Source organism: Delphinapterus leucas, chromosome 10 (genome assembly GCF_059928025.1).
Source record: "Delphinapterus leucas isolate spDelLeu-1000000601 "Yukka" chromosome 10, BTC_Dleu_Yukka2, whole genome shotgun sequence".
NCBI lineage: Eukaryota > Metazoa > Chordata > Mammalia > Artiodactyla > Monodontidae > Delphinapterus > Delphinapterus leucas.
In genome coordinates this window covers 43,305,596-43,322,955 of record NC_143138.1, presented here as the reverse complement: position 1 = coordinate 43,322,955, position 17,360 = coordinate 43,305,596, and the positions used below count along the sequence as shown (strand labels likewise).

The 17,360-nt window shown below is 35.8% G+C and overlaps 1 protein-coding gene across 1 annotated transcript in view; it reads left to right on the top strand.

Annotated features, from left to right (window-relative positions):
* BMP5 (bone morphogenetic protein 5) overlaps positions 1–17,360 on the top strand; it is a 117,878-nt gene that overhangs the window by 87,100 nt on the left and 13,418 nt on the right. The window contains exon 4 of the mRNA XM_022581537.3: positions 13,318–13,512. Coding sequence (XP_022437245.1) covers positions 13,318–13,512 — 195 coding nt within the window. The remainder of the gene's footprint in view (positions 1–13,317; positions 13,513–17,360) is intronic.

Here is a 17,360-nt window from a genome sequence, read left to right as displayed (position 1 = left end):
AGATTCCCAAACACAGTCTTTTTTAACTCAGGGGAAAATTTTCCAAATTAAGCCCTTGTGTTGTCAGATGACTATTTATCTGTCTCAAGGGTCAAATGATCTATGTGGCTGGTTAATCTGAATATCAGCTGACATAGTGCTAATAAGTAGCAGAAGAAATTCAGAGATCAAGGGTGATATTTTTCTTTTTGTCCTGCTGTTTTGACTACAGTTTCTCATTATTATGTATCTCAGTTCAAAAAGTTGAATTATGTCCACTTATCGGAGGATCTCTTAAATATTTTGAGATTTGATAATATTCTCTTCCCTTATCTGAACTATATCTTTTAAAGCAATTAAGTCTTTTTTGTTCATAAAACCATATGGCTCCCTGTTGCTGAATTTATGGTGCTGACAATTGGTTTCAAACAAATAAATGAGAGTCTCTACTTCCAAGAAACTGCAAAAATCACATATCTTGCTAAATGTTCTGATAGGAAAAAGGAACATATACTCCTATGTTTGTTTTACGTAAATATTAGTATAAATGAAGTACTTCTTTATGTTTAATGCTGAGGATAATTAGAGCATACCTGTTTGACTTTTGGATGAATATTTAAGAATAAATTAGGAGGACAGTTGAAGAATAGTTATCTTCAAATACTTATATAAATACAGTGAATAAGTAAAATTAAATTTTCCCTGTAGTCCAGAAATTAAATCAATGTGTAAAAAGGGCAGATTGAAGGCATAAGAATAAAGTGCCTAAGACCTGGGAGTTAATGGCTATGTAATTATTTGTATTGTGAGGGAATGAGCTCGTGTGACTAGAAGAATTCACTATTTATTTGACCTTTTGTCTGGGGATTATTATATTGCCTGTGATAATTTCTCAGGTAATTTTCATTTATATATTTACACTTTAAGCATTATACACATATAAATATTATATTCAGAGTGGGTACCGTGAATAGATATGTACCATCTTAAGGAGCGTGGTATTAAATAGTTTCATTCAAACCAAAACTTAAGATATTATATAAAATCAGAGATGGAGAAATGGATAAAGGCAAGTAAGAAATATTAGACATCTTTTGGGGTAAATTTGTGTGTGTGTTTGTGTGCGTGTGTGTATACAAAGTGGGGTAATACCCAGGCATAAACAAATTCCCAACTGATCACGTGAAGGATCAGATAAGTTCATAGCTGAACATCTATAATTATTAAAGTGTCTAGAGAGCTCTTATTACAACATTTAAGTAGGATTATATTTTCTTTTTCTTTAAGTGCCACAATATATTTTTCAGTATCATAACGAAACGTAATCTAAATTTCTCCAGAACGTTTTAAAATGGCTTCTGTTTCTATCATATTTCTATAGAATTTTAAAAACACTAAAACATAAATAAATCTATGGCAATATGTCAGTTTCTAAGAAAATCTTTCTTTTTTTTTATTTTTGGTATGAATCAAGCCATAAGAGAGATTTAAAAAGATAGCTAAGCAAAACAACCGCCTTGGTCATTTTATGTGAATGATTCAGAAGAGTTTCCACTGAGAAGAATTCCTCTATCTTTATGGTAAAAATGACTAGATTTCTACTGAAAATAAATATGACATAGATTTCCTCTGGGGTTTAAGATCAGTATTTGTTAATTTTCCAAACCCACGTAAGCTGTGACTTATGGATTTTCTAACTTGTGTAATATCTTAAAGCACATCAGAGAACATAGATCCTTCCAGGGTGCTCAGATTTTTGCTCCTTTCCCACTGCATAAAAATGAGCAAAATCATCAATATGCCTTTCATGGCTGGAGAACTAAACATAAATATAGGAGCACTGTTAAATTTCTACTTCGTTCAACCTAAGTTCTTATTAATTCTCTTAGTCATATACGATTTTTATAAACTATACTTTATGTATTTCAAACTCACTCAACTTAGCAAAAATTATTTTCTGTCTATACAAATAGCTGCTTTTTTTAAACCCTGATTTTGGCAGTACTTTTTTTTTCTTCCATGCTAATATTTCGTATTTTTTAGTTTTCATGATTAATTCAGGTTTTATTTGCTAGGTTCATCTGTAGTTCATATAAAATAAGTATTCAAACCATGTATTTGCTGTGGTGGTCAATCAAAATAATATTAATAACTAACAGAAACTAATATTTCCTGAGCGTATTAGATGCCAGCCACTTGGTGAGCTTTTTAAGTGGAATGTCTACTTTATCTTTACTATTTTCCCATTTTGTACACAAGGAAACTTAGCCTTAGAAAGCTCAAGAATCTTACCCTTGAACCTAAAAATGATGTGTTTTCCTATCCAGATCTTATACGCTATGACTCTCACAAATGATATGAATTTTATATAAATTCCAAACTGAAAAAAATTAATGCATTTTTATAATTTCCAAACAGGACAGTGCTATTAATAATGATTGTTATAGAACAAAATTGAACTTTATGTTGGATCTGTTGGTAATTACCTTTGGGTTTTTATATTTTCTGTCTGGAATTTAACTGTGATCTGACCCACAACAGGTAACAGCATTTTTACCATATTTTTTTGTTTTTTTAAAATCTAACTACTTCAGTATTTCTTTTAGCTCCTTACACAATTATCATTAATTTGATAAATTTATAGACTGAAAAGAAGAAAGAAAGTAACTATTTTCCTTCCAGTGATCAGCTTCAACATGTAATTAAATTTAGCCAAATTTAATTTATTTTGAATTCTGTAACGAATGTCCCCCTCCTTTTGTGCCCTGTGTCGCTCACTAATGTATTTTGCTAGGTTCTCCTTCCCTGTTTTCTCTCCTATGTTTTACTGTCCTTAATCCACACTCCCCATCATAGAATCCTCATGTCTACCTCCCCCACCATCCTTTTTAAGTGTCAACCGGTACTCAAGTTTGTAGTTTCAACCACGGTGCAGCAAACTGCATGCTAGTCAAGCATGCAGTTTCCAAAACATATTAATTGATTATTTTGCAAAAAGTCTGGATGAAATTCATCCTTTCTCTCATCTCGCCATTCCCCTTTCCCAGCATCAAGGCTGAAGGTGACCTGGTATTCTTTCAGCCCTAAAGAGGACTCCCTGAATTGTATTTTGGGGAACACATATTGAGGTAATGTTTTCCTCAAAAAATTGAAAAGAAAAATCTCTGGCAAATAAAACACGTTTTTAATTTTTCACTGTGTTTAGCTTTGCTTTTTAACTTTGTTTCCCTATGAGCAGAGGGTGAGCCATAACTGCTTTGCTAAAACTTCATATTTTGAACAAAATGGTTTGAATGTAATTTACAGATGCCTTAGTTCTTTAGAAAATGAAGAATCATGATGCAGGTTTTTTTTTAAATATCTATATCCATTTTGTTATCTCTATTATATTTTTCTCTGGTTGGTACTCTGAAATGGGCCTCTAGAGCCTAGTTTAATTTTGTATAATGATTGGTAGAGAGAAAATGGTTTTTCTTTAAAAATAGATTTGACTATAGAATATAATCAGTAATAAATTGGAAAACTTGGATTTGCTGTTTTACTGTGTTTATTATATATACAATGTTTTAAAACCAGGTTTTAAAGGCAACTTCCTTGTTTTAAGTTATACTATGTTTATATGTGAATGAGAGCCACTTGGTAAACATCATTTGCTTATCCAAATTTTAGCATCACAACCTAAAAACATACATGAAAAAGAATTTTGAAATCAATGATTTAAAGTAAGCGGATAAAACAGGAGTTAGTCCTCCTTCATTATCTGGTGAAAGAGGTATTTTACCATTTTTTAGATTTCCCTTAATGAAAAGGGATATGGAAGTGTTTGGCGACATCTGTATTTCTGTTTTGGATTTTCCCTAATTCAAAACAGTAACTGTGGAGCACCCATCTTGCCAAACAAATCCCAAGGTCAGAAACATATTCCAGTTTTTGTTGTTTGTTATATTCTCTATTCTAGGCTCTAACTCTGCTTTGACTAATGATCTGAGGGGTAAATATGTTCATGGTAGTATTGATTTGGGGCCATGCAGAATATGAGATTCTCCGTATTCTCATCGTTCGGAGTTAACTCCGTCTCTTCCATTGTTCTTTCCCCTATAAGTTTAACATCGCTGAACATATTTCTTAAAGACATATTGCAGAACAAGGGCAGTGCTGGTTTTGCTTCACGAGTACAGAGCACAATGGGAAGAAGAGAGAGCCTTTAGTCGTTTAAGGCATCAGCAGTCACTGGTGCTGAGGCTAAACTTTGACTCAACTGGTGTAGACTCACAGGGACAAAGGAAAGCCAAAACAAACCAAAGCATCTACCCGCCAAAGCCAACAGTATATATTATAAGTGGGGATCAAAACTTGAAATTAGACGGAAAATACCTTGATAGGGAAATTACATGTCTCAGCTCCTTGAACATGGATTCCAACTTCTCTGTAGTTGAAGTTGTCAAGTTTCAATTTGAGGGAAGTGGAAAGTAGGGGGGGACCACCTGTGTTGTCATGGTTGGAAGGAGTGTTGAATGGTCTTCCCGGTTATGAAGGAAAGTCTGACCTTAAACATCACAAAACCAGCAGCTACCACAGTGTCCTTGACAAACACAATGTGTGTATCACAGCCAGAGCCAGGAGATGGATGGATTCCTCCAATCTTTTCAAGGTGGGGAGCAGAGACCCAACAGGAAAGCATCAGCCCTAAACAATCTCTAACAAAGGGGAACTCTGTGTACTTGAAGGAATAGGGTAGTACTTAGGGTCGACAGGGCTGAGTTAAAAACATGACCCTTCTCTGAGCCTTATTTTATTCATTTTAAAAATGTAACCATTGTTTTTTGGGGAGGAGTACATAAGATGATGTACGTAAAACAACTGATAAATTACCAAGCTTCAAAATGGCAGCTGTTGCTTCTTTCTTAACTTCAGAAGGACTGAACTGGCTCATCTTCTCAAATCCCAATTTCCCTGATCCTTTTGAAAGGCTTGCTTGTTATGACTTTGGGGTACCAGCTCTATTTATGCGTGGAGGTATTCAGATGATTTCTCTGTGAGGTGATAAACTGATAGAAACATGATAGTTCTATTTAGGCTGTGAGAGCAGATTTGCTTCTGACCCATGCTGACCAAAAGGTAAACACCCTGGGAACCCAACTGTTATTTTGCATGTGGACAGGTCAGAAGGATGCTTTTGCTCTGGGGTCCACCATGAAATCATAGTGGCGTGAGGTCTCACTTGGTCCCTTATGTGGGGCAGGCCAGCTCACATTCTGCTGTTGCCAGAGACATGAGAAAAAGTGAAGAAAGATTCTGCTTCTCTTTGCTCAGAAGAATGTTTTGTGATCCAATCTTCATATGTGAAGGAAAGAACTAAGTCCCAAATGTCTTAATTCCACTTTTTTTTCTTTTTTTGGCAAAAAGTAGACACTTATCATGGTATATACATTACGTATTCAGTATCAGGCCTTCACTATGTATTTTGGAAAACACCTTTTAATTCCTTTCACTCTTTCTCTTTATTAAGTGTCAAAATGATTTATTTCTCCTCCATTTTGGTAGTCCTTGACTATTCTAAAGATTCTAGACATAGCTTATGATCATTTCACAGGTTCATGTATCAAATTGAAAGGGAAGGTCAAACATTTAATGAACTATGTTTTTCTGTATGATAAAAGTTCTTTTTGAATAATATATCATACAAGCTGATAAAAAAGAATGTATCCTTTAGACACTCATAAATTTCCCAAGTAACTGCATTACGTTCGTTGCAAAGTCTACTTTAATCCACTAGAGATAAAATGCAGAGTCTGAAATCAGTTTCACTGCTATGAAACAAACTCAAATGAGTTTGACGTCTAAAAGCTTTTCTTCATTGATATCTTAACACGTAAAAATAGTTTTTGAAGACGTTTTGGTTGATTTCTGCTGAAACCCTGCTTTCATTATAGTTTTATTTAACTCCCCTGTGATTTTAAAGGAAAGAAGTATATGTGTGTGTGTACACATTTTTTTATTTTAAGAAGTCACATAATAACTGGAAAAGAGACTAAAAATAATTCACTCTTCCCATGGTTTTGTGAAAAGAATGTTTCTGCTTTCTTAAAATAAATGAGATCTGTAAGATCAACAGCTAACCAATCTTTTGGGGGCATGTGACAGATGATGTCTGTAAAACTCATAGGGCCTCAGGGGAAAGGCTCTCTATATAAAGAGAGGCGCTATTAAAAAGTAAGTAAGTGCTTATGTGAAGGTGAACTACAATTCCTAGTTTGAGATTCATATTTCCACTAGCTGAAAATGGGGCCCCGGTAAAAAGCATTTGTGGGACTTGTCACGCCTGAGACAGTAAGCCTCCACATTTCAGACCACATCCCATGGAAGGAGACTAATCCTTTTCCATCATCTCAGCCCCACCCTCAGTTCAATAAAAAATTTGAATATTCTGGAAAGCTTCCCCAACAAGGCCTAAACCTCTGGCCCTGCTCCTTTATGTTTCTTGGCCTTTCTTCCTCCAGGCAACCCCCCACCCCACCTTTCAGAAATTTCTTAAGCTACAGTTCTCAACTATTTGCATTTTCCCCCCATCACGCTTTGAGCCATCATACCCGTGTTTCTGACCAAATATCCCAATTTCTTTACTAATCCCCATGACTTTCTCAGATGGCAGGGAATGAGAATCCCTTCTATAAACAATTTAGAAAGAATGGAAACTCTTTAAAAAATCTCTTCCTCCTTTAAACTTTATCCTTCCCATACCCCAATCCTAGAGAAAAACGAATTTCTTCTATTGCAGTGTTACCAGGAAGTTACCAGGAATTGTAACTACATTTCTTGTCTGCAGATAATACTCAAACCCCCATTCATGTTAGCACGTCAGGACATGGTCCCCTGTTGCCCTCTGTGGATGTCATACCCCCAATGTTTCTTCTCTATCATCAGCTACAGAATCTTATCCTTATTCACACATGTTATTACACTTGACCCTTCTTTTGTTTTTGATACTTTTTATTTTTGTATTTATTTATTTATTATTTATTTTATTTTATTTTTGGCCATGTCGGGTCTTAGTTGCGGCACACGGGATCTTCATTGAGGCACGCGGGATCTTTTGTTGTGGCAATGGGCTTCTCTCCAGTTGTGGAGTGCAGGTTCCACAGTGTGTGGGCTCTGTAGTTCGTGGCATGCAGGCTCTCTAGTTGAGGTGCATGAGCTCAGTAGTTGTGGTGTGTGGACATAGTTGTCCCTCAGTTGTCCCTTGGCATGTGGGATCTTAGTTCCCTGACCAGGGATTGAACCTGCATCCCCTGCACTGTAAAGCAGATTCTTTACCACTGGACCACCAGGGAAGTCCTGTTACTTTTTAATAATGACTGTATAATTGTCAACATATAATTATATAGAACAAAGTGGTTATTTTTTAATTTACTCTTTTAAATTTTGGGATAAAGAAGAAAATGAAAAGATCTAGCAAAGAAATTGCATGATGAGTCTGGCTTGTTAAACAGAAGCCCAGAATCACCATGAAGAATCACTAAAAAAAAATCTAACTACCTTGTACTCTGAAGTTCAATACCAATATATTTTTTAACCAGTACCACATTACTGGGAGTTTTCAGTATCACTGAAATAGTTTAAAATCCCAGCTTTTCATTGTTTTCGTTTGAGATTGTAAGGCAATGTAAACCATCTTAAAATTAGGAAAATTCTGAGCAGGAATGTAAAATTTTATTTATGATACTTCAAATATCTGGCAGTAGGTCTGTGCTTTTACTATAAAACTAGAAACTATGCAAATTTTTCATCAAAGTATGACATAGTTGAAATTCATAGAAAGATTACAATTTGCTTAAGATTTCACTGAGTTAAAACATATATGGAATTTAAGTAGACAAAATTCTATCTCCCCCACATTCCTTAAAATCTGATATAAAAATGATTTAGTCTATATGCCGGATAGAGAATTCTGCACATTTTAAATCATCTGTTTCTAAAAAGGGTACGATTCCAGTATAATTTAGAGCCACGGAAACTATAATTTAAGAGTACCAGAATCAGATTTAATCACAGATTGAAACTAAGCAAAGAGCAAGAGAATATGTGAATGAGAAACAGCGCAGTGACTTGTTTTCTGTGAACTAGTCCACAAAGGATGCTGTAAGCGTCTTTCGAAATGAAGAATAGGTAATTTGTGCACAAGTTTCATCACAGGTGTTTTGGGTTAAGTGTTCAATACTGTGGGTTTATAGGAAAGAAAACAGTGGATTTTATGCTAACATCTTATAGTGATATCAACGTTTAGACTCTGATAAATCCTCAAGTGAATGTTTTTCAAATTGTGTATTCTGGAAGGAAACTAAATGCTCATATTTGGAACCACTTGTCCTTATAACATCAACATGTCTCTAAAGAGTTGTTTTGTCAGAGGCTCCTTTAATAACCCTGTTTTTAAAAAAATAAACATTTTGAAAGTCACATTTTCCGAAAAGAATGGTCTGAAATACAAAACTAATGAGTTGGGGATGGCTCTTTGGCTTGCCAGCCTACTGTCTCGATGATTCTAAATTTGAAAACACTTAGTTATGTCCTTAGGCAGATGTGAATATAATACCCTGACCCCCCAGGCTTATATAAAGTCATAAGGATCAGAAGAGAAGATCTGGATGTCTTGAATCCATCTTCAGTTATGGCAAAATGTGTAAGTCAAAGCGCCAGCCTCACATACTATCTTCTTGATACCTTTAGATGATACCATCCTAACCCCACATTTATTCATTCTGTCGTTAATAAAACTGAGAAATGCCCATATATTTGCTTCTCAAATTGCTTCTCTTCCCTCAGTACCTGTTGAGTAATTTCGAGATGAAAACAAGATGGCCAGGATAGGAATAGTTCTAAAAACATTCACATGGAAAGATTTAATAGGCATTCTTTTCATAAATGCAAGAGATGATACCTCTGCCCGTATCAAACTCTGGACCCCCATATTTTTTCTCATCACCCTTTTATTTTATGATTCAAGAATTCTGTGATACAGAAACCTGGGATAATTGGGCACCATGTTTCTTTGGGTCCAGCTGTCATCAGTGAAATCACTGGAATGCTGGTATATCCTTCAAAGAACCTTTTCTATCTCCTCTCCCATTTGTGTGGGAGATCCCATGTGTATTTAAACTTGAATTGACTCCCAGCAATCAAGTTCTTCTCCCTCTCTTGCTCTCACCCCACCCATTTAGCAGATCACTACCCTTCCGTCTTCCTAGTGTACAATGTCAGATGTGACACAAGGGAAGTGTCCTCTTGTTCTAGGACCATTTCGTCCCATCACTTGCCCTGCCTCTCACTTTGGGACAGTTTTTTATCCACCTTAAAACTCCCAATGCCGTGAAATTGCTGCTTTGCTTGCCTTTGAACTGCTACCACTCTCTGAAGCTGATGCTGGTACAAGAGCTCATCTTGGACCTACCTACATTCTGGTGCTGCCATCTTGTACCATTGTGGAGCTACTTGGAAGCCACTCTTCTGAAGTAGGAAGAATATTTGGCTACCACTTGTATCACACCATTAACCAAACTCCAAAGTAGGGCTCCCTTGCCCTCCCAGGATTTTACAAAGACTTTGGGTAAAAATAGGTCTGTTAGATTTTCTTGAATCCCCTGGTTCTTAAGAAGTTAATCATGCAAACATTGAGAAAGGCCAGAAGGAACACTGAGTTACAGACTCAAAATCCCTCTTCCTTATACTCACTGGGACATTGTTCTGAATCCGTACTCTAGGGGTTCACCTGTTCCTTCCGATGAGTTCTCTGCCTTCAGGTTTTTCTATTCTCTTCCTAATATATGCCTGGTGAATTTAGCTTACCCATGTTCTACCTATGCCTAAACTTGTCTGAATCTTAAAATGATTAAGCTTGGATTCAAGCTGGTGTCCCTTATCACCCTTTTATTTTAATGCTCTTTTTATTACTCCAGGTTATGTTTATTTCCACTGTATATTCTTTTTTATTTTTTCAGTTATACATATGTATATTTATTCTTTTTCATCCTTTTCCATTATGGTTTATCACAGGATACAGAATATAGTTCCCTGTGCTATGCAGTAAGACCTTGTTTATCCATCCTATATATAATAGTTTGTATCTGCTATCCACTGTATTTTCAATCCTTAATGTATATATGTTTCCTACCTACTTTTTTAATAAGTCAAAAATGAAGATTAGCTTTGAAAAATAAAACCACAGTAATACACACCTACATAGAGTTTTCCTAAATCAAAATGTTTTAGGTAGGTTTCTTTACTGATATATTTGCAGTATCTAAAACATCCTGTACCTTTAATAATAAAATTCAACACTGTTAAATAGATTTTACAAAATAGTCACTATTTTTAATACCTGCAATATAGTCTGGGTTTCTATTAGTACTTCTAAGAAAAATAACTGTTCAGCCCTATTCAAAAGGTTCAGTCAACATAATCAAGGGAGGTATAATGTGTCTGAAGGACAAGGTCATATAGTTAATGCTTCCACAGTGTAGCTCAAGATCAAGAGCCACTGAGTAAGTATGAACTTATGGAACCTTAATAGTCACATCATTGCTGAAGTGGAAAGGAAACCAAGAGGAAACTTAATAATATCAAAAGTTATTTTAAAGGGAGTTCACGTTGCTTTGAAGGGGACTTTGCTTCACACACAATATCTACCTTTGTAAAGCCCAAGAAACCCATATTTGTCACACACACACATCTTTACAGTTTTTAAAATATAAATCTTGAGAGCAGCCTTCTTTCTCCACAGATAAAAATGAAAATATTGAAAGTCTTTCGAATAATAACAAAAGGAATCCTCTTGCAAACCCAAGGAAACTTGGAACTCTGGGTTCAATGCTTATTTAACTGGAAAAGGGTCAGTGTGTACTGTAATGAATGGAAAACTGATTTTACTGCATTCCATTCATGGCCATCGTGTGGCAACCTATTTCAGTATTAGAAAGATCATATATTAAAAATTATTTCTGCAGTCATCCATGTATACAAGTAAAAATTTTGTTCCTGTTAAATTATCACTTCATTAAAACATCAAACTTAGAGCTCAACAAATACTTTTTATGTTGTGCTCCAAGACTGAAAAAAAAATCCAAAATTTAAAGAACAGATCACCAGTTATTCTCTTCCATCACAGTCAAGTTTCTCAGTTCTGTTTTTTTTTTTTTTTCTTTTGCTGCACTCTCTGTCACTGGAAACATCTTAAACCAATTTCAAGTGCTACACCTGAATAAACATGTTGTAAAAGTGTTTATGTATTGAGGTGGGTCAGTTCAAGGTATGGTATTTGGCTGGAACTTCTAATTTCTCTTTTTACAGCAAAAGGGCTGCCAGAAGGAGGAAGTCTGAGCTGAATTAATACATTTGTTACAGTGGAAGTAGAATGGAAACTACTCCAACCACAAATCAAACTGCCTCTTTCATTTATGCCAGTGATATAGTTTTTCTAAGAAATATAGACTCTGGCATGGAGCCACTGTAAGTTTGCATTTAAAAGAGAAACCCATACGCTTATTTGTTTAAGGTTTACTGCTCTGATTATTTGAAAGTTCTTTCTCTGCTAGGACAGAGTGAAGTGGCATTTGGGAAGCCGGTGGCCATTTTCATATTTGTAAGAAAGCAACAAGTTTTCCCAATGAGCATTTTTTTAACCAATATCTCCACATTTAAAGGACCTCTGTGTTCCTCCCAACAGCTGCACAGACTCACATAACACGGTCTCCTTTTCTGATGGTAGAGGGTCCCTGTACAATACGAGTATACACAAAAGTGTTTATGCTGCCAAAATAAACTGTGTTAAGAGCAAGAGTTTATTTGCTAAAATGCCATTGATTTTAGGGACCTGTTCCCTTTTCTTCCAAGGTGGGAGAATGGACTGAGGCTACCCCACAGTCGTGACTGAATAAATATTTTAAGAAAACCGGCACATCTTTCTGGGTGCAAGGCAGGGCCAATCATGCACGTATTTGAAACCACATGTTATATTACTCTGAAAAGATTGGTAACTTCTGTATCTGGAGTAGAATTTTTTTTTTTTTTGCATGACTTTTGAGTAATTCTCACCTAAAGGTACAACTTAAGGTTAAACAGTTTGTCCTCTCTGGGTGATTTTCATTGAATTCAATATCAACTAATGGTTTTCTTTATATATGCACACACATATATACATATATATATATAATTTTCTGTGGTAATTATTTTAAATGAGAAGATCATAGCAAGAGTGAATTGTAAAAAGGGGGAAACAATAACACCTAACTCCTAAGGTATTTGTGGAATCACATTAAATAATGCATGGAAAACACTTAGAAAAATGCCTAGAGTACACAGCATGTGCTCCAAACACGTTTTTTTATAATGATAATACTTATCATTTATAATGATAAGAATTACTGTTGCTATCCCAGAAGGAGAAATACTTTATCAACATCTACTCCTAGTCTCTAGGACACTTCTCACCCATTCCTGCCCAGGCCCTGGGTGCACTCCTTTTCTGATAAACAACCACTCCAAGGGCTCAAAAGGGTCTGGGACACAGGCTGGTTTAGAGACCAAGGTGAGTATCCAAGCTCACCTGGAATTTTTCACCTTTCCTGAGCATCTCCAGGCTTGGTTTGCACCTTCTGAAATCCTTTCAGTAAACATAATTCGGGCATGTCCAAGTTCAGAAGGGGAGGGATTCCGTAATTTTCATGTTTGCTTCAAAATCCTTTACATGGAGAAAGACCTGGAGCTTACAGCAAATCTCCATCCCAGCAGGGGTTCTGGAAGGATCTTTGAAGAGCTTTAAGTAGATCACAGCTTTGTAAAGATCGATGGGCACAGGCCAGAGGTGAGGGGGCGAGGCTATCAACACTAATTAACACTGGAAAGTCTCCAAAGAAGCTGGTGAAAATAGAAACACCCAGCCAGCCTTTCAGATTTTATCACATGGAGGAAAATTATAGGACACCTAATGCAGAAGCGCCTGTAGCTAATTTTTTGAAATTACTGTTTAACGTGGACATTTCCAGGCTAATGGGAATCAAGCCTTTCCATTTAGAACATTGCCAACTTCCAGGTCTGAGAAGGGACCATCAGTGAAGGCCTGACGGTATTCTGTGGCCAAAGAGGGATACAAAATGGAAAACCAAGCATGGATAATTGTCTGTAATAGTAAACTTTCCATGTTTATAAGAATCTTTGGCCTGCAAAGAAAACATTCTGATAGTGTTTTAAAAAGTCTCCCTTTTTGCAAGTACCCTCTGAGTTCATTCCCATCAGGTAAACTTCATCTCTTCTTCATAAACCCAGTGCTCCTTCGCTCTGTTCTAGGACACAGCATCAATGTAAAGTCGGCTGGTCTCGTGGGAAGACACGGGCCTCAGTCAAAACAACCATTCATGGTGGCCTTTTTCAAGGCTAGCGAGGTACTTCTCCGATCTGTGAGAGCAGCCAACAAACGGAAAAATCAAAACCGCAATAAATCCGGCTCTCATCAGGATTCCTCCAGAATGTCCAGTGTTGGAGGTAAGCAAAAACCAGAGCAGCAGTTCTGCACAGAAAGTGGTGGGGTCATGTGCTGCAAATCAAGTAGCCACAATAAATTTATCCTCTGGATATACCTTCATTTGGTCTATTAAATCATCCAACGGTATTTCTCGCATCCCCCAAATGTTTCATTAGCAAATCACTCAGTAATTCATTTTAAAATACTGTAAGTAGGACTTGCCTTCATATGTTGAAAGATGCAGTTCAAATTAAAATCAAGCTGGCAGTAATAAAATTATGGAATGCCTACATCGACAAAGGCTAACCAAAACTGAACTCCACAACTTGTGAGCTGACCTTTCCAGGGCCTCTCAAATATAGATGGGTAACCAGGTATACTCAAAATAAAAAGATTACTTGGGTACTTAAAACAGTACATGTGAATCATGAAGTTTAAATTTTTTATGACAAGAGAAGCAGGGAAGATTTTATGGTAACTGAAATAATATTTATATTTCCATTAATTATTTGGAGTGCTGTTATCTAGATAATTTGTTTTGAGTGTGTGTGTACACATACCTGCATATGTGAAATCGAACAAAATGTTACAAATGCACAATTGATCCCACTGTGCTTGCAATTTAATCTATTAATTGATAGAAAGGGAGATAAAAGTACAGTTGATCTGAACTCATCTGAGAAAATCTGAAGTAATTTAATAATATAATTTATACCATTAAGTACCTTGTTTAGTCCTGGTACAACAGATTTTCATAAGCTGTTCTTAGATGAAAACGATGGCTATTTTATTCCTAGGAATTGTCTTATCTATGAAAAATAAACCCATATGAAGGGGAAACCTTGCCCTAGAACATTCCAACTTAGTATGGCATATTTGTTCATTTGTAAAATGTGTATTCTTCTATGTTGATGGCCACCATATGCAGTGTACTTGTGAGGCACAGTGAATGACCTGGTGAACAAAACAGATATGACCTCTGCATAGGGTATTTCAGAAAATTAGAATGTTTTGCTCCTCCAAAAAGACACATTTAGACAGTGTTTTCCATTATTCCTGAAAAAAATCTTTATTTTTTTCCCAATTGCTAGAAACTGACAAGTCATATTGTAATTTTTTATTACTCCAATATGCATGAGTGATAGATAAGATTATAAATGATTATAAATGAAACAAGAATATATAGAATTTTTTTTGAACCTGAGACACTCAACAAAAATACTAAGTGGAGCTCACTGGAACCCTCCTAGAGTGCGGGTACAGGAGAATCGTGTTAGAAAGAAGTCTGTTTTGTGCATCTAGCAACAGAAGCAGAGGGAAGAGTTCTATATGGAATTGCATTATACTGAATTACATGCTACACAGAAAGCCATGTTTTAAAATAATTTTCCATCAAGTAAGTTTAACTGTCTTTTTCACTTGAAAGTAAAACGTGATATTAGTGCCTTATTACAAGGCTATTTTATAAAAATCTTCACAAGATATTTAGTTTGGCAAACATTGTAATGGCTTAATATGAAAGATGGAGAAAAATAACTTTCTAAGACCTTTTCTTCCTTGTAAATACTAGCCTGTCAAAGTTGTATATTTTTCTTTCCATGTAGAATGGTTCTGAAATGGGTTGAAATGTTTTTAATTTAATGTAGCAGACTGCATTAAGAAAAAGATTTGTTAAATCTTGAATAGACTAGTAAATAATTTTTGAGGAAATTACAAAGGAAAAAGGATAAGTTGCCTACGTATTATTAGAGCTCATAATGACTCTGGCAGAGGTGTTCCAGCAACTGAAATCATCCGAATCCTTCTCCCTATTGGTGAACTCTATTTATCTTCCCTTCCTGACCACAAGTAACAAATGTGCTTCTATAACTAGAGATGAATAAAACACATGGCACAGAAATCACGTAACTTTTCATCAGTTTCCTAACACCATTTAGAGTACAAAATTATTCTAATATAGACCAATATTTTCTTTTTAAAAGGTGTGTCATTGGCACCCATTTCTGTGAAATATGCAGTAGATGGTTTTGGAACGTGTTCGTATTTTGATAATAAGAAGAAAGAAAGTAGCTGGTTTGTGTGTATGAGACTTAACCTTTCAATAGTTAGTAATCAAGCAGACGGGAAAAAGTCTCATAGGATTTGGCCCGAAAGACAGGGGGTTAATATAAACATAAAATTTGATACTTAGGAGACTTGAAATGCCAGTGAAATTTTAAAATTATCCAAATATAAATAGTAAATGCTGTAATACTACTAGGCTTTTACAATAAAATACTGTGTGAATACTCCATAACTAAGAACGGGGCCAGGAGGAAGAAGGGAGAGAGTCGTATTAGAAGTTTGCTTGGTTGCATTTTTTTTTTTTTTTTTGCAAAGCATATCCTAAAATGTTAAAAGTCTCCAACAGTGCAGGAGAACCCAGGTCATTCTTGCTGCCTTTACCTCATTTCTTTCTTCTTTCTTCTTTGTGGAGAGTCTAGAACAGGGTCTAACACAAAATAGCAACTTCACAAACACACGTTAAAGACCTTAACGTATTGCCTGTATGGGAAAAACTAAGTTCCTTTTTCAGGTGCCTATGCACAGAACCACTGCTCCCAGATTTTCTGCCAAAATCCTCCCTCTTTGGTCCTCTTCAGGTTTTTGGCAAGAAAGTTGAGCAGACACTTTGTGAAAGATGTTGCTTGTTTCACAATGAGCCAGCACAGTTGATTTTCATTTGAACTTGGATTTGGGGGTAAGAAAATGTAGGCAATAGCTAACTGTTAAGGGAACCACCCTTTAAGATGGAAAGGCACCAAGTTGATAAGATTTTAAAGAACCTACCAAAAGCAAGATGCTGTTTTGAGCACTATATCAGTGCCGAAAAAAATAGAACATTAAGAGTTTACAGGGCACATGGCAAGTCCTGGTTCACTGCAGAACTGCTTGAAAAGGTGCTTATTGCAAGCTTGGTACTAGAGATCTTTGAAGGTGAATCCAATCATTGGTGCCCTGCCTGGAACCATGGTGATTTCTTAAGAAGTCTTTCAAAGAGGCATTAAAATGGGGACACTCTAGGGCTTCGCTGGCGGTCCAGTGGTTAAGACTCCGCGCTTCCACTGCAGGGGCAAGGGTTCGATCCCTGGTTGGGGAAATAGGATCCCTCATGCTGCGTGCATGGTGCAGCCAATAAATACATAAATACATAAATAAATAAATAAAATGGGGACACTCTGCAACTCCCAACTCTTTGACAGGCACTATCTCTTGCCTAATGGATACAGTGTAAAATCATGCCTCTTGGACAAAGATATTAAAACCAGAAGGAACAATTAATTGGGATTATTTGTTTAGACTGTTTTATATTATATAATTAATATACATTTTCATTATTTAAAAATAATCAAATCTTCAATAAAGCTGAAGTTCTCCTCTGATCACCTACATCTAATTCTTTTGAGATAGGTTATACTGATACACTGATATCAACATGATACATGTACTTCCAAATCTTTCCCTCCGTATATACATCCCTTTTGGAGAATATATTTTGTTATGTGTTATATGTGTGTGTGCATATATATATATATATGCACACACACATATATATTCTTTTTCAGATTCTTTTCCACTGTAGGTTATTACAAGATACTGAATATAGTTCCCTGTGCTATACAGTACGTCCTTATTGCTTATCTATTTTATATATAGTAGTGTGTATATTTTAATATCAAACCCCTAATTTATCTCTCCTCCCCCCATCCTCTCTGGTAACCATAAGTTTGTTTTCTACGTCTGTGAGTCTATTTTTGTTTTGTACATAAGTTGTATCATTTTTATTAGATTCCACATATAAGTGATATCACATAATATTTATCTTTCT